Genomic DNA, 20,020 nt, shown 5'->3' with positions numbered 1-20,020 from the left:
CTGTTTGCCCTGTTTCCGTTTTTCATAATCACGGTCATCCCTAAAAAAAAGTCATTCTTCATCTAAAATGCTAGCACTTAATACAGATTAATAGAAACATGGAGAGTTAACATGAATGTTGGAATTCTGATAATACCCAGGTTTTTTAACCACTCGTAGACGCAAATACATGTTAAAAACAATCCTAGCTATTCCTCATCGGTAGAGACACTGCTGGCATGTTTGGCGATTGGCACAGGAATAGTTTAGAGCGTCTGAACTTAGACATTTTACTATTGTGTTTCAAAATTGTGTTCTTAAAGCATGTAAATATTCCCTATATTTGACTATTATGGGCCAAAACACAAAAGTAAAAATAAGATTAAAAGAAGTAAAATGACAGTGCAGAAGGAAAGCTGGCACAACCAGAAGCAGAGGTCTCCTGGGGCAGTCGGTGCTGTTGTCTTCGCAGCCGACTGCTAGACCTCAGGAAACACAGCAGGACTCAGGTCACCTTCCTCACCAGCCTCGTTATACGCTGGAACACTCACCCTGCTCTTTTGTCTGGGACAACTTGGGAATTGGTGATTAATTGGAGCCAAGGCAGAATAGACTTTTTATTGGATTTGCTGGTGGCAAAAGGTACGTTGTCTTAAACCTTCCGAGGTTCCCCGTGACCAGGTAACTGGAAGCCTTCTCCTCTACCTGCAAGGTGGAAGGCTTTATCAGCACCTGACATCTTCTTCATTTATCAGGTTACTGGGAATTACAGATTTAAGTACCTTTTAGAAAACTGGTAGAAACCTATGAGAGAAAATGCTGGGCTGAGGGAGTGAAACAATCTTTCAAATTAAACCATCTGTGTTTAGCAAGTGAAAATCAAAACCCTGTGCTGTAGATAATGTTGTTGACAGAATGACTATATTATTTCCTAATTATTTAAAATGAAAAGATCACCTCTGAGCCACATATTTAGATAATGTCTAAATATGCCACAGATAATGCCGGACTCCCTTTAGCCTTATTTGTTGTTGACACTAACGATACACCTTCTCTCTCTAAGATAAGGCGTATCCAGGCCAACTCCACTTCCTTAAATAGGAAATTCAGTTTTCAGAAATAATAAACAATAAAAGATATCATTTAAGAGCTAAAAATGTGCTTTTTGTGAAATTGATACTGCTGTGTCCCCAGCCTACTGTGCCATTCACTGTCTTGCTAATAGATAACACAGCTGCCTGAACCTGTGTTAAATTTCTGTAGGGAGAAATAAGCCCTTTTCAGAATTAAGGGACACTTTGAAGAAAGTTAATATACAAAATTAGCAGTGGGCTTTTGTTTGTTTTTATCTGTTACTGACTTTCCATCCCCTTCAGATTACAGGCATCTGCTCACCAAAAGGCTTCAGCCAGAGACCAGGCAAATGAGAGCAGAGATTCTACTGAACAAGGTGAACCTGATTCCTCCACACTCAGCTTAGCAGAGAAGCTGGCCTTGTTTAACAAATTGTCCCAGCCAGTCTCAAAAGCTATTTCTACCCGAAACAGAATAGACATGAGACAGAGGAGAATGAACGCTCGCTATCAGACTCAGCCAGTCACGCTTGGAGAAGTGGAGCAGGTGGGTACGGTGTCATCTAGTTCCAGTTTGCGGGGATGTTCTTAAAACATAGGAGCACAGTGTTACTCTTAGGTTACAGGTGATCTGCCTGTGAACTGTGTTACCTGTAGGTGAGCTGGTGATAACTCCATTCCTAAGAAAGATAACCAGCCCAAGTATGTTTCTCTTTCTTTGCTTTCATAATTTGCTTACTGAAACCATCTGGCGTGAGTCCACTGTGGAGAGAAAAATAGGATGCACAATCTGATTTTCACCAGATGATTTTGATTCATGAGATGCTTTATATAACTCTGTCTGGGATTGGTTTTCCACTAAGATAAGCAGTGAAACTGCCCTCCGTGTAGAATTTCGGTCTATGTGGATCCATATGCTCGGATTTATAGAGACTGTATTTTTCAGTCAGCTTTTTACATTGTAACTGTGTCCTCCCAGGTGCAAAGTGGCAAGCTCATACCTTTCTCACCTGCTGTTAACACATCAGTGTCCACCGTGGCATCTACAGTCACTCCAATGTACGCCGGGAGTCTTCGGACAAAGCCATCTGTGGATGACAACACAAATGCCACTGACCATAGGTTTCCTTCTTCAATAGAAAATTCAGACTCTCCGGTTAGAAGCATCCTGAAATCCCAAGCCTGGCAGCCTTCGGTAGAGGGGAGTGGGAACAAAGGAATGTTGAGAGAATTTGGAGAGATGGAAAGCAAGCAAGTCTTGACAGGTGGAGATGGTGGTGTTAAAAAGTACAGCTCCTTTGAGGAAGCAGAGCCGTCCTACCCCATCCTGAACAGAGTCCGGGAAGGAGACAGCCATAGAGAACCCAAATATGCTGTTCTGAGGAAGGGAAGCCTGGAACTAGCTAGTCCTCCCACGGCTCATCTTGGTGATGAACTACAGGAATTTCCCACGGCTCAAAGCTCTGCACAAGGGAGCCCAGACTCAAAGGACAGGCAGCCCTTTGAAGAGACGTTGGCCATGGAGAATGTGTCAAAAAGGAAATTTTCCCTAAGGGGTAAGTTACTGGTGCTCCTAAAGTTTTGGAAACCAACTGGGTTTTTAGTTTCTGCTGGATTGGTTGCATGTGTCTGTGACTGCTTTTAACTAAATTATGAAGGCAGTTTATAACAAGTATTGATTAAAAGGCCAGTGGAATCCGACTATCCCTGAAACTTCTCCTCCCCTTGAATCTGACTTGTTCAGAAATCAATTTCTCAGCAATAAAAAGTACCTGACATGCTTTCACACATCTTGATAAGGGTTTTTGATGACTTTGGTCACATTAATTCACATAACAGCCTTGTGAACTGCCAGCTCTGTTGGTGCCTTTGATAAGTTGCTGACCCCAAAAGTCCAGGGCTGGGCAGAGGGCGTGAGACCTGGACCTGGTCTGTGGCTTTGCAGACAGACTCTTTCTGCGTTCCTCTTCCGCAGACCAGCCAGCCATGCAGCAGGGGACTTTAATTCTCTTTCTACATTTACATAAAATGATAGTGTGTACGTTATAATAGTGGTTTTGGTTTGTGAGTATGGCGCGTTTGAAATGTGAAAGTATTGTTTTGGAGGAGTAGAAACATCCTGTAGTGTATAGTTAAAGCTGACTTCCTGTGTCTTGCACACAGGAAAAGACCAATTGTCACAAAACGATTTGCTGTGTGGAGTAATCCACTGGGAAGTTTGGTTTTCTCACAGAATATAGCGTGCCTGAGACTGACATAAATCCAAGTGGGTTGGGTAGCCCAGCACGTGCCCCCGGATTGACCTCCGAGTGCGGACGGTTGAGGGGCAAAGAGCTGGAGGAATGTCTGCCCGGAGGAGTGAGTGCTGACTGCTGACCTTGCTCCTTTCCTTCCCAGCGGCAGAGTTCGGGGAGCCCGGCTCTGAGCAGCCAGGCGCCGCTGCCAGGAAAGCTGTGGCTCAAACTGCAACCCCGGTGTCCTGGAAACAGCAAGATCCCTCAGAACAACCACAGGAGAAACTCTATAAGAATCCATGTGCGATGTTTGCTGCTGGAGAGATCAAAGCACCCACGGTGGAGGGTGTCCTGGATTCGCCCAGCAAGACCATGTCAATTAAAGAAAGGTAATAAGATTGAATGATTGCAAAGTAATGCTGTTAGAGAGGAACTCACAACTTACTTTTAGAAAAAGATCTAGTAATGGGCAAAGAGATGAAATCATGAATCCTACTGCGTAAAGGGATGTGCTGTTACGCTCGAATTCTTTGGGAAAGTCAAGTTATTTGAGTGAAGCGCATTCACCCCAGTGCCTGGTTTGGTGTCGCCAGAAGAGCGCCGGTTCCTGACTCACAGGAGGAAACACAGAAACAGACTTGCCCTTGCTTTATTTGTTTGTGGTCCCGTTTTCTTTTTTATGTTAAATTCTTTGACTATCCAGTCATGGGAGCAGAGAACTTGGCTTTCAGTATCAGATACACATGGCTTCAAATTGAATGCACACCCCACCTGTGACTATTTGTCTAGGTAAAATATATGTGGTGCGAATGAAGATAAATTCATATTTAGGATATAAATCTTTGGGATTAGAATCTAAGTTTTGTTTATTTTACAGAAAGTAAAATGGATGACTTTTCTGAACTGTGTTTAGGAATTTTATATCAGGTAATAGCTATGAAAGATTACATTTGAGTATCAAATAACACTGTAATCTCATTTCATTCAAAAGAATGATGGAGGATTGAGAGGGTATATTTAAATGGGACAGATACAAAGAATCAGAGCTAAATATTTTGGGGTGTATTTTCCTTGGTAACCTTTAGCCACAGTGGAATTAAGCATCAAAAGATGTAAGAGTGACAGGAATACTGGGTGAAGAAAGGTCGCGTCGATTTCCCAGTTTGATTGGCAGAACTATTTCCGTGTCTGTTCTTTATGGTTCTGCCGGTCTGGACCCTTCCTTAGCACCTCCCACCATTCAGAAGTTTTCTTGCTCTGTCACGCACTGGCCATTCTTGTTTTTCTAGATACATTTTAAACTACTTAGGACTACATTATCAAACCACGATGAAAATTCATTCTGTTTTCCAAGACAAGTTTTTTGAACATTATTCATAAATTATTAAACAGATGGAGCTTTTTTCAACTGACAAATTCATAAAGTTGTTATATCATATTTTCTTTTGCCTTTACTTATTTAAAATTCACAGCAAATTAGACCTACTAGACTGAGGCATAGGTCAAGGGCCAAAGGGTAAACTAAATAAAAGAGTGATGTCTTAAATCAGGGAAGCAATTTGGCCTGTGCTGGCGTGAAGTCCTTCTCCATGGAAATCTGGCTGAGCGGGAGTTTGCTCCCAGCGATCCAACTTTTGATAACTGGATAGGTGAGAAGGAAGAGATATCATTTAAGGGAATTTATCACTTATACACAAGTTCTGATCTTTTGTACATGAGAAAACATTCCCATGGTAAAATTCCAGTGGGAAATACTAATATGCCCTCTTCTTTTAGAGGCTTTTAAGGGAGATTCTCCATCTTTGAGCATATTCTGTCTGTTGTCACTTAGACCTTTTGACGAAGAAGTTTTATGTTTACCTACTGTGCAATAATTCTTGATTTACTTGCCTGTTTTTAGTGAATTTTAGTTTATTTGTATCTTTCTGGAAGCAGCTTAAATTTTATTATAAATTCTCATTTAAAAAAATGTGAGATGCCTTAAAGGCACAGCTTTATAACCCGAGCTTTGTGGATGTCTGAGGAGTTCAAGGATGGCTGTAAGGTTTCTCTGAACTGCTGGAAGCATGTTCAGAATCGACTGTGTGTGCATGCGCACCTTCTGCTGGTGGGAGACAACTTCTCACAGCCTCCAAGAAGCTTCTGAATGCAGTCTGTCAGAACCATGATTACGGAAGCCTTGATAACTATTCGGCTATTCAGTTTAATTGTTAAAATATACGCTTAAAAAAGGATGAGCACGCTTTATTTAGCACCTCTGTTTGTGATAAATTATGCTCATACAAAATATATTGCCAGTGATCTTTCCCTGTTATCCTGATAGTACTTTCATTTGTACTTGGCTGAAATAACAAAACTACGTATCTTCACAATCCATCTGTGATAGCTTTTCCCTAAGCGGGGCTCGTAATCCCTCCCTTTTATTAAGATGAGATCATGAAACTTGGCCTATTTAAAATAAGAATGCGATTCATATATTTACAGTTGTCCCTGTCCCTAAGTGTCTGAGGGGCAGTTAGGTCCAGGACCCCTCTCCTATACTTAAATCCTGCCTACATGACTTATAATGCCTAATCCAGTGTAAATTCTATGTAAATAGTTGTCATGCTGTATTTTTTAGGGAATAATGACAAGAAAAAAAAGTATGTACATGTTCAGTACAGGTGCAAGGATCCTAAGCGTTTCTACCTGCAGTTGGTTGAATCCGCAGATGTGGAACCGTGGATCCAGAGGGCCAATTATATTTGGGGTTTACGTTTCCCTTTTGAGGTGACATAAAATAGAACTTTTAAACCTTATTCTAACCTCCTCTGACTGGCTCGTTTAGTTGCAGTGGTCACTAGGGCAATGTGAAGACTAGAGCAGACCCCAGGGCTGGTCTCCAGCTCCCCCTGACACATGTGGCCAGAATGCAGTGTTCACATTAGCATTTCAGCAGCTAACATTTCTTCTCATCAGGAGAAATTGATAAGAGGGCAGAAATTTTAGCTCAACAGTAATGTGAGAAGGATTTCGCCCTACTCTTGTATTAATTCGTTCAATTTACGTGTTCTTTGTGTGGCTTGTTTCACATTTCATTCACTTTCGCCTTTCAGACTAGGAAATAGAGACTGGACTTTGCAGGCTACCTTCACCATTTCTTCTAAACAGCTGCAGCCCAGAGGATGTGACTCTGCCTTGCCCAGGCTTGTGTGCCATCTCTCTCCTGCTCAAGACTTGCGCTGTTGAGTCCTCCATACTGGGGACCGGCCAGCATCCTGTCTTGCCCTCAGCATTTCTCGTGTATCGCCTGATTTAGTGCTGGAGACAGCCCTTAGGGGGAGGCAGCAGTATCCCCATTTCGTCTGGATAAACTAAGTCTTAGAAAAGTGTAGCAACGAAGAAATTACAGGAAATCCTCAATAGGTTTCTCTTTTAGAATATGTTTGCTGCTCAAGGCAACAGATCTAAAAGTTCCTTTTCTTTTTCCATCTTTTCTGACATCTAGGATGTCAAGTTTGAACCATAACTAGCATAAAACTTAGGTTGCAATCTGCCTTTTCCCCTGGATTAATGACATCACTGTTTCATAACTGCCTAAATGATTCGAGTTTAAATTATCCCTGCTTGGGTACTTTTTGAAATGAGTTCTAAATCAAATGAATTTTATGTTATTTAGGAGTAAAACTTTGGTATCTCTTTAAAAGCGTACTAGGCCTTTAGAAATGTTATTTCCACAATTGCTAAAACAACTGAATCTTGTGCTTTCATATTTGGGGGAGAAGATTACTAAAAAAGGCCAAAAAAGCCATCCTTTCACTGGGAAATTGATGGAGTGTAAGGACTTAGTTGAACTCCCTGGAAATGTCGAAGAATCTGCCCCCAGCCTCTCGGCAGCCTGCAGAATTCTGCCATTGGGGGCCAGGAGGGTCCTTCCTGGCTCCCTGCAGCATCCCCATCCACGCTGTGCTCTCCACCCAGCCAGAGGCTATGTCCATGCTTCCCCAACAGACTTGCGGTTCCTACCTTGAAGCTGGGAGATTTCAGCCCCCGGAAGGCCCCGCGATTTATGTAAGAATTAGGGAGAGAGGTGTCATTTCCCTTTGCAGCTTCTTTTTCTGATCTTTGATTTGTCCACATTGAGAAGACATATTAGTTCACTCCCCCAGCCTGCAAACTAGCCGAGGCCAAGATCTGATATAAACACTTACATCAGTAAGTCCTCTTCAGCCCAATCTGAAGTCTGTGTGGTGCCTGGGATTCTATGAAATGAGGAAAGAGAAGAAAAAAACGTGAAGAGGAGGGGTGCGTGGTTTGCCTGTCCCATATTTGACCCGGCCCTGACTGCCAGAACTTGTTCTCATCAGGCAGGGCTCTCCCATCAGTCCACTGACCTGGCCCTCGTAGGCCGGTGTCCCTGCTGAAGAAATGTGGGCTGTGGCGGAGGGTAGCCGTTCCCCCGGGCAGCCCAGCCAGCACAGGGCCCAGAGGCCCCGGGCCAGGCCTTGGGGTTAACCAGCTACCGCCATGCCGCTCCCTGAGTTGGCAGCCTCAGACTGAGCAGACGCCTAGCTCTCAGCAGCACAGCCCTGCACGCAGCGCTCCGACTGGGCGGCTGGTCAAAGTGCCGGCAGCTGTTTGCATCACATAGGCATGATTGATGGCATGTGTAGGACCAGCCACTGTGCTCCTGGCCCTCTCTGTGCACGGTGGTCTGCAGGGAGTCAGGAGGGTCATGGGCCGGCGGGAGGAGAGCTTGCCCTTGGAAAGGTCTGCTGCCCTCCTCAGCATGTTGAACACCAGGAAGGAAATCTAAAGGGACAGGAATAACGCGTGTAAGTTCCAGGGCGTGTTATTTTCAAGTTGTCCAGCCTTTGCACTCTGTGGGCTAGGGCTGGGTCCAAGTGCCTTGTGGCTCAATGGAAGCCGTTTCTTCCATATTATTTCACTTCCTCTGTAGTCTTTGGAAGTCCCTGGTGATGACCCTGCTGACACATCCAGAAGTAAGATTTCAGGGTTTGGGGATGGGGGTTTCTTTGAAGGCCATCCCAGGGGTGGGGCGGGGGGACCTAAGAAGCCAGAATACGGTGCAGTTCCTAAAACATTAGGGCAAAAATGTGTCTGGTCAGCTAACACACTGAGGTAGTGAGACGAGCCATGCGCTGGGAGCAGGGCAGGCCTGGGCTGGGACCCAATCTCCTGCCCTGCTGACGTGTGATGTGACCTCGGTTAATAAAATCCTGGGCCTGGGGCTGCCCCCATGCCTCGTCCGGCCCATTGGGAATAACGATATCCAGTTTCTTAGAGGTTGCTGTACAGATCCACAGGGTAGGAGGTAGGCTGTAAAGTGATTAGAGAGTCGACATTTGTTGTTTTCTAAATCAGTTTTACATTCCTCCTAGCAGCCCCCAAGGAAACCATGTGATTATTTAGATACTGTTGTCATTGCTCCAATCATTTGGGAACTTCTTTTTGAGAATGTCCTCAAAGACTGTAGCACGTTATTTTTAATAAATCCAACTCACGAGGATGAATTCGATTTCCTTTAATTTTCTCACATCATTTGGAATCCAGTATGACTAAAGAGGTCGATGGCCAAAGTGCATAGCTACTGGTCTGGGTCAAAGGTGAAGCAAGAGGCAGAGCTGGTTCTGGGGCCAGTTGGCAAGGAGAATGTGGACGCCGTGCGTGTCTCGTCACCGGATGATGAACTGGAAGGACATCTTCATTTGGTGGAAAAGTACTGGTGTGCTTACGTTTTGAAAGTCACATCTACAGACATTTTGAAACCTTTGAAAGCTCTTCTGCAGCATGGAAATACTAATTATTTCTTTTCATGAGTTGATTTTATTAGATTATTTTTTCTTATTAGAATAAAACTGACTCATTCAGAATAACTAGAGAAGAGATAACTCTTAGTCATTCTCACATTCAGATGTGATACCCAGAGACAGCGTCAGATGCCACAGGTTAAAGGCTCAGTCCTACAAGACAGGCCCCTCGCTGCCCGCACTCCCTGTAGACTCCAGTCGCAAGTCCAGGTTGTCACCTGTGCTTCTGACTGACTGGCTATGGATTGGAGGCTCCAGTGACCCCTCCTTGGGTTTGATTAATTTGCTAGGGCAGCTCACAGAACTCAGAGAAACATTTCATTTACTAGATCCCCAGTTTATTATACAAGGCTGTAACTCGGGAACAGCCAGATGGAAGAGACGCACAGGGCAAGGCCTGGGGAAAGGGCGTGGAGCTTCCATGCTCTCTCTGAGCGCACCATTCTCCCCAAACCTCCACGTGTCCACCAACCTGAGAGCTCTCTCAACCTTGTCCTTTGGGGTTTTTTATGGAGGCTTCATTATATAGGCAAAATTAAGTTCAGTTGCCAATGGTCGATAATTTAATCAATCTCCAGCCTCTCTCCCCCTCCAATCACATGGTTGGCTCCCCTGGCAAGCAGCCCCCATCCTTCAGTGCTTCCAAAGGTCACCTCATTAATATAATAAGACCCCTTTATCACTCTCATCACTTTGAAATTCCAAGGGTTTTAGGAGCTCTGTGCCAGGAAAGGGGGTGAAGATCAAATATATATCACTTATTAAAAATCACCATATCACAGATAGATAAGGTGGCATTATACCAGTTTTATAGGATGAGCATTAGAAGTCTTCTCTGCTGTCACACAGCAGAAAGGAAGAGAAGGAAAAGAGATGGAGGAAGGGGTTGGGTCCAGAGTTGACAGCTCCTGCCCTCTTTGGGGAGTTCTTTTCCTCATGGCTTGCTTTCTATTATTTGACTGAATGAACAGACTAGTATAAGGTATGATTATGTATAAATTTGTCGGTGTACGTGGATTCTAATTGAAGTACAGCAAAATTTTTCTTATTTCCTTAACAAGTCTTTTATCATGTAGTATGCTGTATTTTACCCCATCTCTAAGTCAGATATTTGATGGAGTCAGGAAACTTATTAGAAGGCCCATAGTTCAGTTCCCAATATGACCAGCGAGGAGAGGAGACCAGGCTAACTGACAGGAGTTGACAGCCAAACTAGAGCTGATGTGCTGCTTAAAAATACACTGTTTCTGGACCTGCATTAATGATGTTGAAAAGACCTGGCCTGGCAGGCTACCAGAGACGGAAAGGGCACAGTCATTTTTTTCCTAATCTTGAAATTGTTTGAGCATCGAGTCAAATGAGTTTAATGATCACCCTTTTTTGCTTTTTATCTTTTGTCTGTTTGTCCAACTTACATGCCTAATACTTCTGCGCTCATTATTATGAGACAGCCTCATGTTCACGAAAATCACCTTTCACAGACAATAATATCCAAACGACTTTATATCAAGTCACACCACAGTTGAACTAAAGTAGGTTAGGCAAAAGTCCCCATTAATTAGATTCTTTTTTTGTAGATCGCTTTCCCCTGAGGGAAGCTGAAGTAATAATTTTTAAAAATGGGTTTGTAGAGAATAGTTTCTGTATTAAGAAGATAGATTGGAAGGACCAAGTTCACCTGGAATAAAAGAACAGGGCTTAGGATATAGGAAGAGAAACAATATTAAACATCATCTCTTGCCTTTGATTGAAAGGTATGATATTAAGAGATGGTCAGTGGTTTTTTTGCTGAGGAAGATTTGCCTTGAACTAACATCCGTTGCCAATCTTCCTTTTTTTTTTTTTTTTTTGCTTGAGGAAGATTTGCCCTAAGCTAACATCTGTGCCAATCTTCCTCTATTTTTTGTACGTGGGATGCCTCCATAGCATGGCTGATGAGCAGAGTAAGTCCGCACTCGGGATCCAAACCCGCGAACCCAAGCCACCGAAGCGGAGCACATGGACTTTAACTGCTCAGCCACGGGGCCGGCCCCTGATGGTCAGATTTTTATAGCGTTATGTTTTTAAACCCATTTCTGTTATATTTTCTGCAAATAAGTACTATCCAGCTTTAGTCATTAAGTGTTATTTCATCAAATGACCAGAAGGCGTCACTAGAAGACATTGCCCTCTGGGCATGGTTCCTCTCCTGCTCTCAGCCCAGGGGCCAGGAATAAATAGATTTCTTTGGTGGAATTATGATGCGTCTTTTATTTGGCAAAACAGATTTCAGCTTTGCTTTTCAATAAACTTAAGATTTTTGGGACCATCTTGGTAAAGGACTCCTATATTATTTTTCCAGACATACTTTTTTCAGAATAAACAAAACTCAAAAAGATTCAAATTAGGTAGCTGTGGTCATTTATTGGCCAAAGACTTCTAACTTACCTGAATTATGGTTCTGTTACAAGTAAGAGTTTGGCGCTGAGCTCATTTTGGTTGGCCTGTTTTCCCCTTAGATTAGCACTGTTGAAGAAAAGTGGTGAGGAAGACTGGAAAAACAGACTTTCCAGAAAGCAGGAGTACGGCAAAGCATCTGTCAGCAGCAGCCTGCACATCCAAGAAGTGGAACAGTCACTCAAGAAGAAGGTAACGCTTTCCATGGGAGGAAAAAGCATTCTGACTAACACCGCGCGTGGAAGCGTCAGATGGCAGCGTGCATGACCTAACTATTCCAGCTCTGAGCGTTAGCACCTCCCTGCTGCTAGGGTACACACTTCAGGCCTGTCACAGCTCCTGAGCTGATCAAAGGTGAAGTCTTGAGATGTTATGGAACTGGCAACAGTGCCACATACATAATGCATCAGCAAGCAAGCTGCTCAGGTTTGAAGTGTGTACTTTACTTCAGTTTAAAACCTTCTTAAATGAAGTTCCACTTTACAATGTTATTAAAGCCTTTATAATGAAAAACTTTAATTGACCACTCACAGTTCATAAGTTGCATATAAAATACAGACTTAAATCTGATGCTGAGATTTAAAACCCAAGTATACAAAGTAAGGACATAATTGTGGTCAGTGATCATCATTGTCAGCATGTTTCACAATGAGCAGGTATGCTTTTATTGAGAATGTACAGCAAAATATGTTACAGGTTTAGCGGCCAGCCAGTGGTGTAGCAGTGAAGTTTGTGCACTCCACTTCAGTGGCCCGTGGTTTGCTGGTTTGGATCCTGGGTGTGGACCTACACACTGCTTATCAAGCCATGCTGTGTCAGGCGTCCCACATATAAAGTAGAGGAAGATGGGCATGTATGTTAGTTCAGAGCCAATCTTCCTCAGCAAAAAGAGGAGGATTGGCGGCAGATGTTAGCTCAGGGCTAATCTTCCTCAAAAGAAAAATAAATAAACTATGTACAAGTTTAACTAAAATTAAGGAATACATTGTTATCAATACTGGCAAGCATTTCAAATGCAAAAGTGTTGATGACATGTTAAATTACTAATGTAATGATGACCAGCTTTTGACCAGTGAGTGCACACTTTCGGGGCTGATGGTGACTTTCCTGCTGTTCGGCCCTGTGATTGCACATGTCCTTGCTGGCTGGAAGCAACATGGACACCTGTGACCCATCCACTGGTCAACCTCTAGGATCAAAAGTCTTCAAACAAAAGAGAAAAAAAAATACCTCCATCTTTTGATCACTCTTTCTAGTTCTAAGACAACTTGAGCATCTGTAGAAGAGAGAGACTATGAATGTAATCTTTATGCGTTAAGAAACTTACATAAAAAGGGATGCACAGAAGACTGTGAGGCGGGAGTTCTGACACTTTTATGTGGGGGTTCTGTGTCTTCATAGGTTAAATCAGAACAGCCATTTGAATTCTCTATTTTGAGACATACATGATGTTAAAGATAATGACTAAAGACATTTAATTCTCAGCCATTTGTAAAGTTCTTAAATATAATTGGATATTAAAAAGTGTATGTGTGGAATTTGGATTTCAAGAATGAGATCTTGAAGTTAAAGTGAAGTGGGTCCCTCATTATCCCCATTACCCACAAACTTTATGTGAAAGGGTCTTGAAATCATTGGTTCAAAAATAACTTTAACTCTTACCTCTTGTTGGTCATTTTGGAAGATGCAAAGAAGACTTAGGAGCTGACAGGTGAGAATTAAAATCAAGCTACAAAGCACAAAGCTAGATAGATGCCTCATGAATAGTGGAGGGATCCCTAAGAAGACTGAGGGATTCTTTGAAGCTGTGGAAACCAGAAAGCTGTGCGTAGAGGATGAGATCTGAATGCCTTAACACGCGGCTAAGATTTTTGGAAGGGAAGAAATGCGAGAAGCTGTCTGCAGGTGCCCCTGGGGTGGGAAGGAAGCAGGGACTCAGCATGGCCGGGCTTGAGTGTGGAATGATGTCCCTCGGCCTAATGGAAGCTGCAGATTCTGCAGCAATAGTGAACTCACTCTTCCTGCTCCTCCTCAGTGACCTAGTTCCCTTTGGCCCGAGACAATCAGCTCTTTGAAGTTAAAATAAGCCTGTCTATTTTAGGCGTTTGTAGCAGACATTGGGAAATGTCAAGTTCTCTTGAGGTCAAGTGGGTTTCACATGGCCTCTGATAAGCCCTTGGCTTCATTTCTTCCCAAGGGCCCGCTGTATATTTCAGTCACACCTTCCCTGTGCTCGGAGGAGGTAGGTGAGGTGCCTTACACCTGCTCTGTCTTAAGACACTCCCCACATAGCTGAGGAGGAGTGCTGGAGAAATGCCACTGCTTGCTGGGGGTCCGAATGCCGCCCTGGAGAAGGAAAGACATTCGTGACACATGGTGCATGCACGTGGGATCTTGCTGCATGCACTGGATGCAGACTTGCTGATCGAGAGCTGCTCAGGGAAACATGCTCCGGAACCTTCCATCTTTTCCACCGAGGTGGAAAGGAGGTGGTTTTGCAGTCAGGTCATCACTTCCTGCACAATTTCTGAATTCAGCAAACCATGTTCATGGTTATCAGACATTTTACAGCTTGTCCTCCTCAAGCTTTTGTGTGTGGTGAGCACGGTCCTGTGAGTTGCAGCCGTGGGAAAGCAGAGGAGGCAGGAAATAGAGACAGACTTGATATAAATCACTTCCATTGCCCCTGTGAAAATCCATGCTGTCCAATAAAAATATAATGTGAGCCACATAAGTAATTTTAGATTGTCTAGTAGCCACATTAAAAAATATATAAAGGAAGCCTTGAAAATCTGTAACTGTTTTGTTTCTGTCAAAGGATTTGTCCCAAAACAAAACAGATTTGTGGTGTTTTAACCAACATCTCATTTTGGGTCCTACATGGTAAGAAAATATTCTCTTGGCCCATGAATAGATTTGGGAAACTAAGAGTTTTCCTTTCCCTACTGAAAGATCAGTCATGTCTCAGGGAATATGCAACTGCACAGCAGTTCCTTGCCTTTTAAATTTATCCCCCAAAATTAAGATTGATGATTTGGACCGTAAGAGCACTAATCAGTTACCTAGCTGACTCTCTCTTTTCCTGTGATAAATCATTTGGGTTCTTTCTCCTCGCCCTCTCTCTCCCTTGACGACTTCTTTTCTTCTCTCTCCTTTCTTCTGTTCTTGGTTTAATCTAGGGCAGTGCTTACCTGACAAACATTTTGCTTGTGTAGCGTATAAAATTAGTTCTAAAGATGGGAAAGCCATTTGGTTTGTAGATTTGGCGTGGTTCACACCGTGTGGAGTGCGTGCACTTGAGCATGACCTGTGGACAGTTTCCTCCAGAGTAACTCATTCCATCTAAAGACTGGGAGAAATGAAATGACGCAAGGTTTTAAAGAAGTGATTTGGCAAGGGGTCTTTCTGTTACAACTAGGTTGCAGTTATTTATTTTCACCAAATTATTATTTAAATTCCAACCCCATTTTGGCGTATTCAACAATAAGGCATGTACAGGCATTCCCATACCCTTTGAAGATAATCATCCAGAATATCAGACTTTTCCAGGAAGTCAAAATCCTTTATAGGGTTTGCCTTTACAGCTCCCTTTCTACTTCTGAGTCGTAGGTTAGGATTTGATACCTGCTGTGCTCAGCAGTATCAGGTCAGTGAATCAAGCTAAGATCTATGATGTCCCCAGAACGAGTCCTTGAAAATTCAAGGAAGATGAATCAGCCACATTCATGTTCAAACTGCCTGCTGTCGTTGAAATTCCAAATCACAATTCAGGAGAAGGAAGTCAATTTTAGGAGCAAGGATAGGAGAGAGAGAAAGGCTGATGGGATGAGCTCCAGACTGAAGCTTATCATCCCGTTGACCAGGGATGAGTTCTCCTGGTGTGTGTGCCACACCGCATCGTGTGGGCATGTGCATGCTTTCACTGAACCGGGCACAGACTACCTGAAAATGATTGTGACACCCTAACTCGACCCTGCTCTTTCGACACTCTGCAATGATTCCTATTTGTTTTAACCTGTAGGAAGAAGGAGGATTTACAGATGATAGTGCCATTTCTAATCTGCTTTGGGTAAGCCTGACGCTAACATAGGTGTCCTCTACGTTGTAGCCAGTGACACCTGGCCACGTGTAATTCTCATCCTCGATGGTTCCCTTGGCTGTCCTCTCTGCTCCGTGTTTATCCCAAGGCGAGATGCCACCTTTATCCAGAGAGGAGAATTATCCTGTTTCCTTACATTTTTTTTAAAATCATGTAATGAAAAAACTTTAAAGGCTTTAAAGAAGATGTTTTATGTTAAATATTCAAACTGTCAATGAAAGACATGGTTCCCCTTTCTGTAACTGGATATTTTATATAAATTGCAGTAATCATGCCATTAACTCATTTAATTACTGCACAAAGCTGACTCGGGTATATTTACTGTGCTTGTGTGGATTTATTTAGCATTCTAAAAGAATAATCAAATAGGAAAGACTCTCTTGAAAAGAGAACTGAAATTGCAATGAGTAAATTAACATTCCGTCAGAGAATTCATTGTTTTGGTCTCTCTCCTTCCCCACCCTGCTCCGGTCGATCTTCTCTCCTCACCTCTAATCCTCTTGCTTTGCTCTATAGGAACCTGTGTATGCTTCTACTTATTCTCCTGCTATACCTGCTGCCCATAAATACCTGTCTTTTGTATCTGTTAATCAGGTGAGGAACAGCCTCTGTGTGTTAAGCCTCATTGCAATTTCTGAGCAGCAGGGAAGAATTTGTTTCATTTGGGAAGAAACTCCTCTGCTGCATTTGTGTGTGTGTGTGTGTGTAAGCCATTCTCCATGTAGTTAGAGTCAGTCCCACACATCGCCTCCTTGGCTCCAGACTTTTAGGTAGAGCCAATGGTATTAATTCGCCTCATAGCCATGAAACTGGTTTAAGAGGAAAATTTCCCTTTTAACCTCCAAGCTCAACATCCTAAGTTGAGTCAGGAGCCCAAGAAATACCCCCAAGTGGTCCTTGCTCCAGCGCAGTGGCGACGTCCCCTTGCTCAGCTCGATGAAGGGGGCAGATAGGGTGGAGGCAGTTTGGGGTGTGGGGGGCAGCACAGAAGAGCTGGGCTGACGTGAGCTGGTTGCAGTGGCTCTGTTTAAATGAAAAACCACAGACCTCCTGGCCCTTACCCTCCATCCACACTGTCCCCGTCTGAATGCCACCCCAGAGGGGGCTGAGTGACCCTCTTGGTGCAGAATATGCGATAATTTTTAAAGTTGAAAATGTCAGTGATTGTTTGTATTCCCCTTGGAACATCCCTGGTGTCAAAATAGCTATGAAACGTGCCTGCATCCACTTTGCCATGAATCCCAGTGCCCAGTCACTTCCCTCTTAGGGCCTCGGTCTCCTCCTCCGGACTGGGACTTTATCACCCCTAAGGTGGCCTCTAACTAAAAGCTGTTCCCTTAGGACCGGTAGTGACAAAACAGGTATTTGAGGGAGAGGCGCGGGATTTCGAATATGAAATCAACAGAGTGCTGCCAGCGAGAGAGACGTCTGGTGGGCCCTCCTGTCTTCATCTCGCATCTTCACTAATGGCAACTCCCATTCCTTCTCCCTAAGGCGGCCTCTTCCCTCACTCTCTCTGACTCCTTTCCTCTGAAGTTAGGCGTGCTGGTCCGTGAGAGCCCAGCCCACATGGCCAGTCAGTGTCCACCCTGAGAATGAGGCGGGGAGCTGGAGCAAGCCTGCTCTCCCATCGCTAAGGGGAGAAATGAGTTGTTGTTTCTTCTAAATAAGTCAATATTAAACTTTAAAAGAAAAGATATATTATTGAACTCTTTAAATATAAGTTTTATATACATTACATGTATGTATATTTTTTATGGCTTTTATTTTTTAGAGCAGTTTTAGGTTCACAGCAAAATTGAGCAGAAATTCAGAGATTTCCCACGTACCTCCTGCCCAGCCACACACACTGCCTTCCGTTCTATCAACATCCCACACCAGACTGGTACATTTGTTAAAACTGATGAACCTACATTGATCCCTCATTATCCCCCAACATCTGTAGTTCACATTTGGGTTCACTCTTGGTGTTGTACACACTCTGGATTTTGACAAATGTATAACGGCATGTATCCATCATTATGGTAGCATACAGAATAGTTTCACTGCCCAGGAAGTCCTCTGTGCTTCACTTGTTCATCCCTACCTCCCCGGCAAACCCTGGCAACCACTGATCTTTTGACTGTCTCCATAGTTCTGCCTTTGCCAGATTGTCATATAGTTGGATTCATTCAGTAAGCAGCCTTTTCAGATTGGCGTCTTTCACTTAGTAATATGCATTTAAGGCTCCACCATGTCTTTTCATGACTTGATAACTCATTTCTATTCAGTGCTGAATAATATTGCTTTATCTGGATGTACCACAGTTTATTTATCCATTTGCTTACTCAGGACATCTTGGTTGCTTCCACGTTCTGGCAATAACGAAGAAAGCTGCTATAAATATCCATATGTAAGTTTTGGTATAGCTATAACTTTTCAACTCCTCTGAGTAAATACCAAGGAGCCGGATTGCTGGATCATGTAGTAAGAGTATGTTTAGTTTTGTAAGAAGCTGCCAAACTGTATTGCAAAGTGGCTGCACCATTTTGCATTCCCAACAGCGATGAACGAGAGTTCTTACTGCTCCACATCCTCGCCAGCAGTCGCTGTTTTGGATTTTTGCCATTCTAATAGGTGTGTAGCGATCTCATTGTCTTGCAAAGCAACAACAATCTCGTTGTTGTTTTAATTTGCATTTCCCTGCTGACAGAGGATGTTGAGCATCTTTTCATTTGCTTACTTGCCATGTGTATATCTTCTTTGGTGAGAAATATGTTCAGATCTTTTGCCCATTTTTTAATTGGTCATTTGTTTTCTTATCGTTGAGTTTTAAGACTTCTTTTTATACTTTGGATAACAGTTCTTTATCAGATGTGTCTTTTGCAAATATTTTCTCCCAGTCTGTGGCTTTTCTCCTCATTCTCTTGACAGTGTCTTTCAGCAAGCAAAAGTTTTTAATGTCAATGAAGTCCAGTTTATCAATTATTTCTTTCACAGATCATGCCTTTAGTGTTGTATCTAAGAAGTCACCACTGAACCCAAGGTCATCTAGATTTTCTTCTACAAATTGTATAGTTTTGTATTTCCATTTAGATCTATGATACATTTTGAGTCAGTTTTTGTAAAGGGTGTTAAGTCTGTGGCTAGGTTCTTTTTCTTTCTTTCTTTTTTTCTCTTTCTTTTCTTTTTTCTTTTTCTTTTTTTTTTTTTTCTTTGCATGCAGATATCATTATTCCAGCACCATTTGTTGAAAAGACTATCTTTTCTCCACTGTATTGCCTTCGCTCCTTTCAAAGATTAGCTGAGTATATTTGAGTAGGTCTATTTCTGGCTCTCTATGCTGTTCTGTTGATCTGTTTGTCTTTTTTTTTTTTTTTGTCAGTACCACACTGTCTTGATTCCTGTAGCTTTACAGTAAGTCTGGAAGTCGGGTAGTGTCAGTCCTCTGACTTTGTTCTCCTTCAATATTGTGTTGGCTCCTCTGGGTCTTTTGCCTGTCCATATAAACTTTAGAATCAGTTCATCAATATCCACAAAATGACTTGCTGGTATTTTGATTGGAATTGCACCAAATCTATAGATCAAGTTGGAAAGAAATGACATCTTAACAATATTGCATCTTCCAATCCATGAACATGGAATATCTCTCCATATATTTTTAAGTTTAAATAAAAGTAGCATTTACCAGAGGCCATCTGTATTTTATCCATTCAAAATTAAAATGGCTTTAAAAATCCTATATTTTTACTTCTTGAGCATTTTCCTAGATAAACATCTTATATACCAGTTATGTGGCACTGGCACACCAGTGTTCTTGGAGAATCCTTTCCTCCAGCAGTCCTAAAATCAATATGCAATAATGCAGAGGCTCAGAGAAGAAAATAGAGTAAACGGCACACCAGCTCTGTCTAAATGGACTGTTTTTCTCTCTGTCAGGCTTTAATATACATTTTCTTCTTCCTCGCAGGCCTCAGGGCTGTACCAAAATAAGATTTTCCTTTATTATTCTTCTACTTTCATCTTAGTTGCTGGTAAATGGTCACAAGACCAGATTATGGTTACTTTGAGTTCTACGCCTCGTTGAGATCTTGTTTCATGGTTTGTTCAGGCCACTTGAGGCAGCATGCACTGACAGTGGCCTGAAATCACTTAAGGGTGGGGCAAAGCTAAATTTCTTTAACAGTCCCCAGAATTCTAAATGGTGACAGCATTTTTGAAAATTGAGAAGTACTGATTTGTCATTTGCTTTATTTCTATTACTTATTATTTCTTCCTATAATTTAGTTTAACTAGATGTGAGTTAGATAAAAGTTTAAAAGCCAGATCACGATCTTTTCTATCCATCAAGCGCTCCAGTTGGGGAAGAATTTTACCCTTAAGTCTGCGTGAATCCTAGTAAGACATGTC

General features: G+C 42.6%; 1 protein-coding gene across 50 annotated transcripts in view; it reads left to right on the top strand.

The window, feature by feature from the left end:
- Nucleotides 1-20,020, top strand: part of SVIL (supervillin) — a 224,187-nt gene that overhangs the window by 165,163 nt on the left and 39,004 nt on the right. For 24 of the 50 annotated variants that reach the window (XM_070601827.1, XM_070601830.1, XM_070601785.1 and 21 more), the window contains 7 exons: nucleotides 1,356-1,599; nucleotides 2,032-2,608; nucleotides 3,450-3,675; nucleotides 11,595-11,724; nucleotides 13,730-13,774; nucleotides 15,554-15,601; nucleotides 16,148-16,225. In XM_070601827.1, the coding sequence (XP_070457928.1) occupies nucleotides 1,356-1,599; nucleotides 2,032-2,608; nucleotides 3,450-3,675; nucleotides 11,595-11,724; nucleotides 13,730-13,774; nucleotides 15,554-15,601; nucleotides 16,148-16,225 (1,348 nt within the window). The remainder of the gene's footprint in view (nucleotides 1-1,355; nucleotides 1,600-2,031; nucleotides 2,609-3,449; nucleotides 3,676-11,594; nucleotides 11,725-13,729; nucleotides 13,775-15,553; nucleotides 15,602-16,147; nucleotides 16,226-20,020) is intronic. The other 26 variants (XM_070601832.1, XM_070601814.1, XM_070601831.1 and 23 more) reach the window with 6 other exon arrangements.

Source organism: Equus przewalskii, chromosome 30, assembly GCF_037783145.1.
Source record: "Equus przewalskii isolate Varuska chromosome 30, EquPr2, whole genome shotgun sequence".
Taxonomy (NCBI): Eukaryota; Metazoa; Chordata; class Mammalia; order Perissodactyla; family Equidae; genus Equus; species Equus przewalskii.
This window is presented reverse-complemented; position numbering and strand designations above follow the sequence as displayed.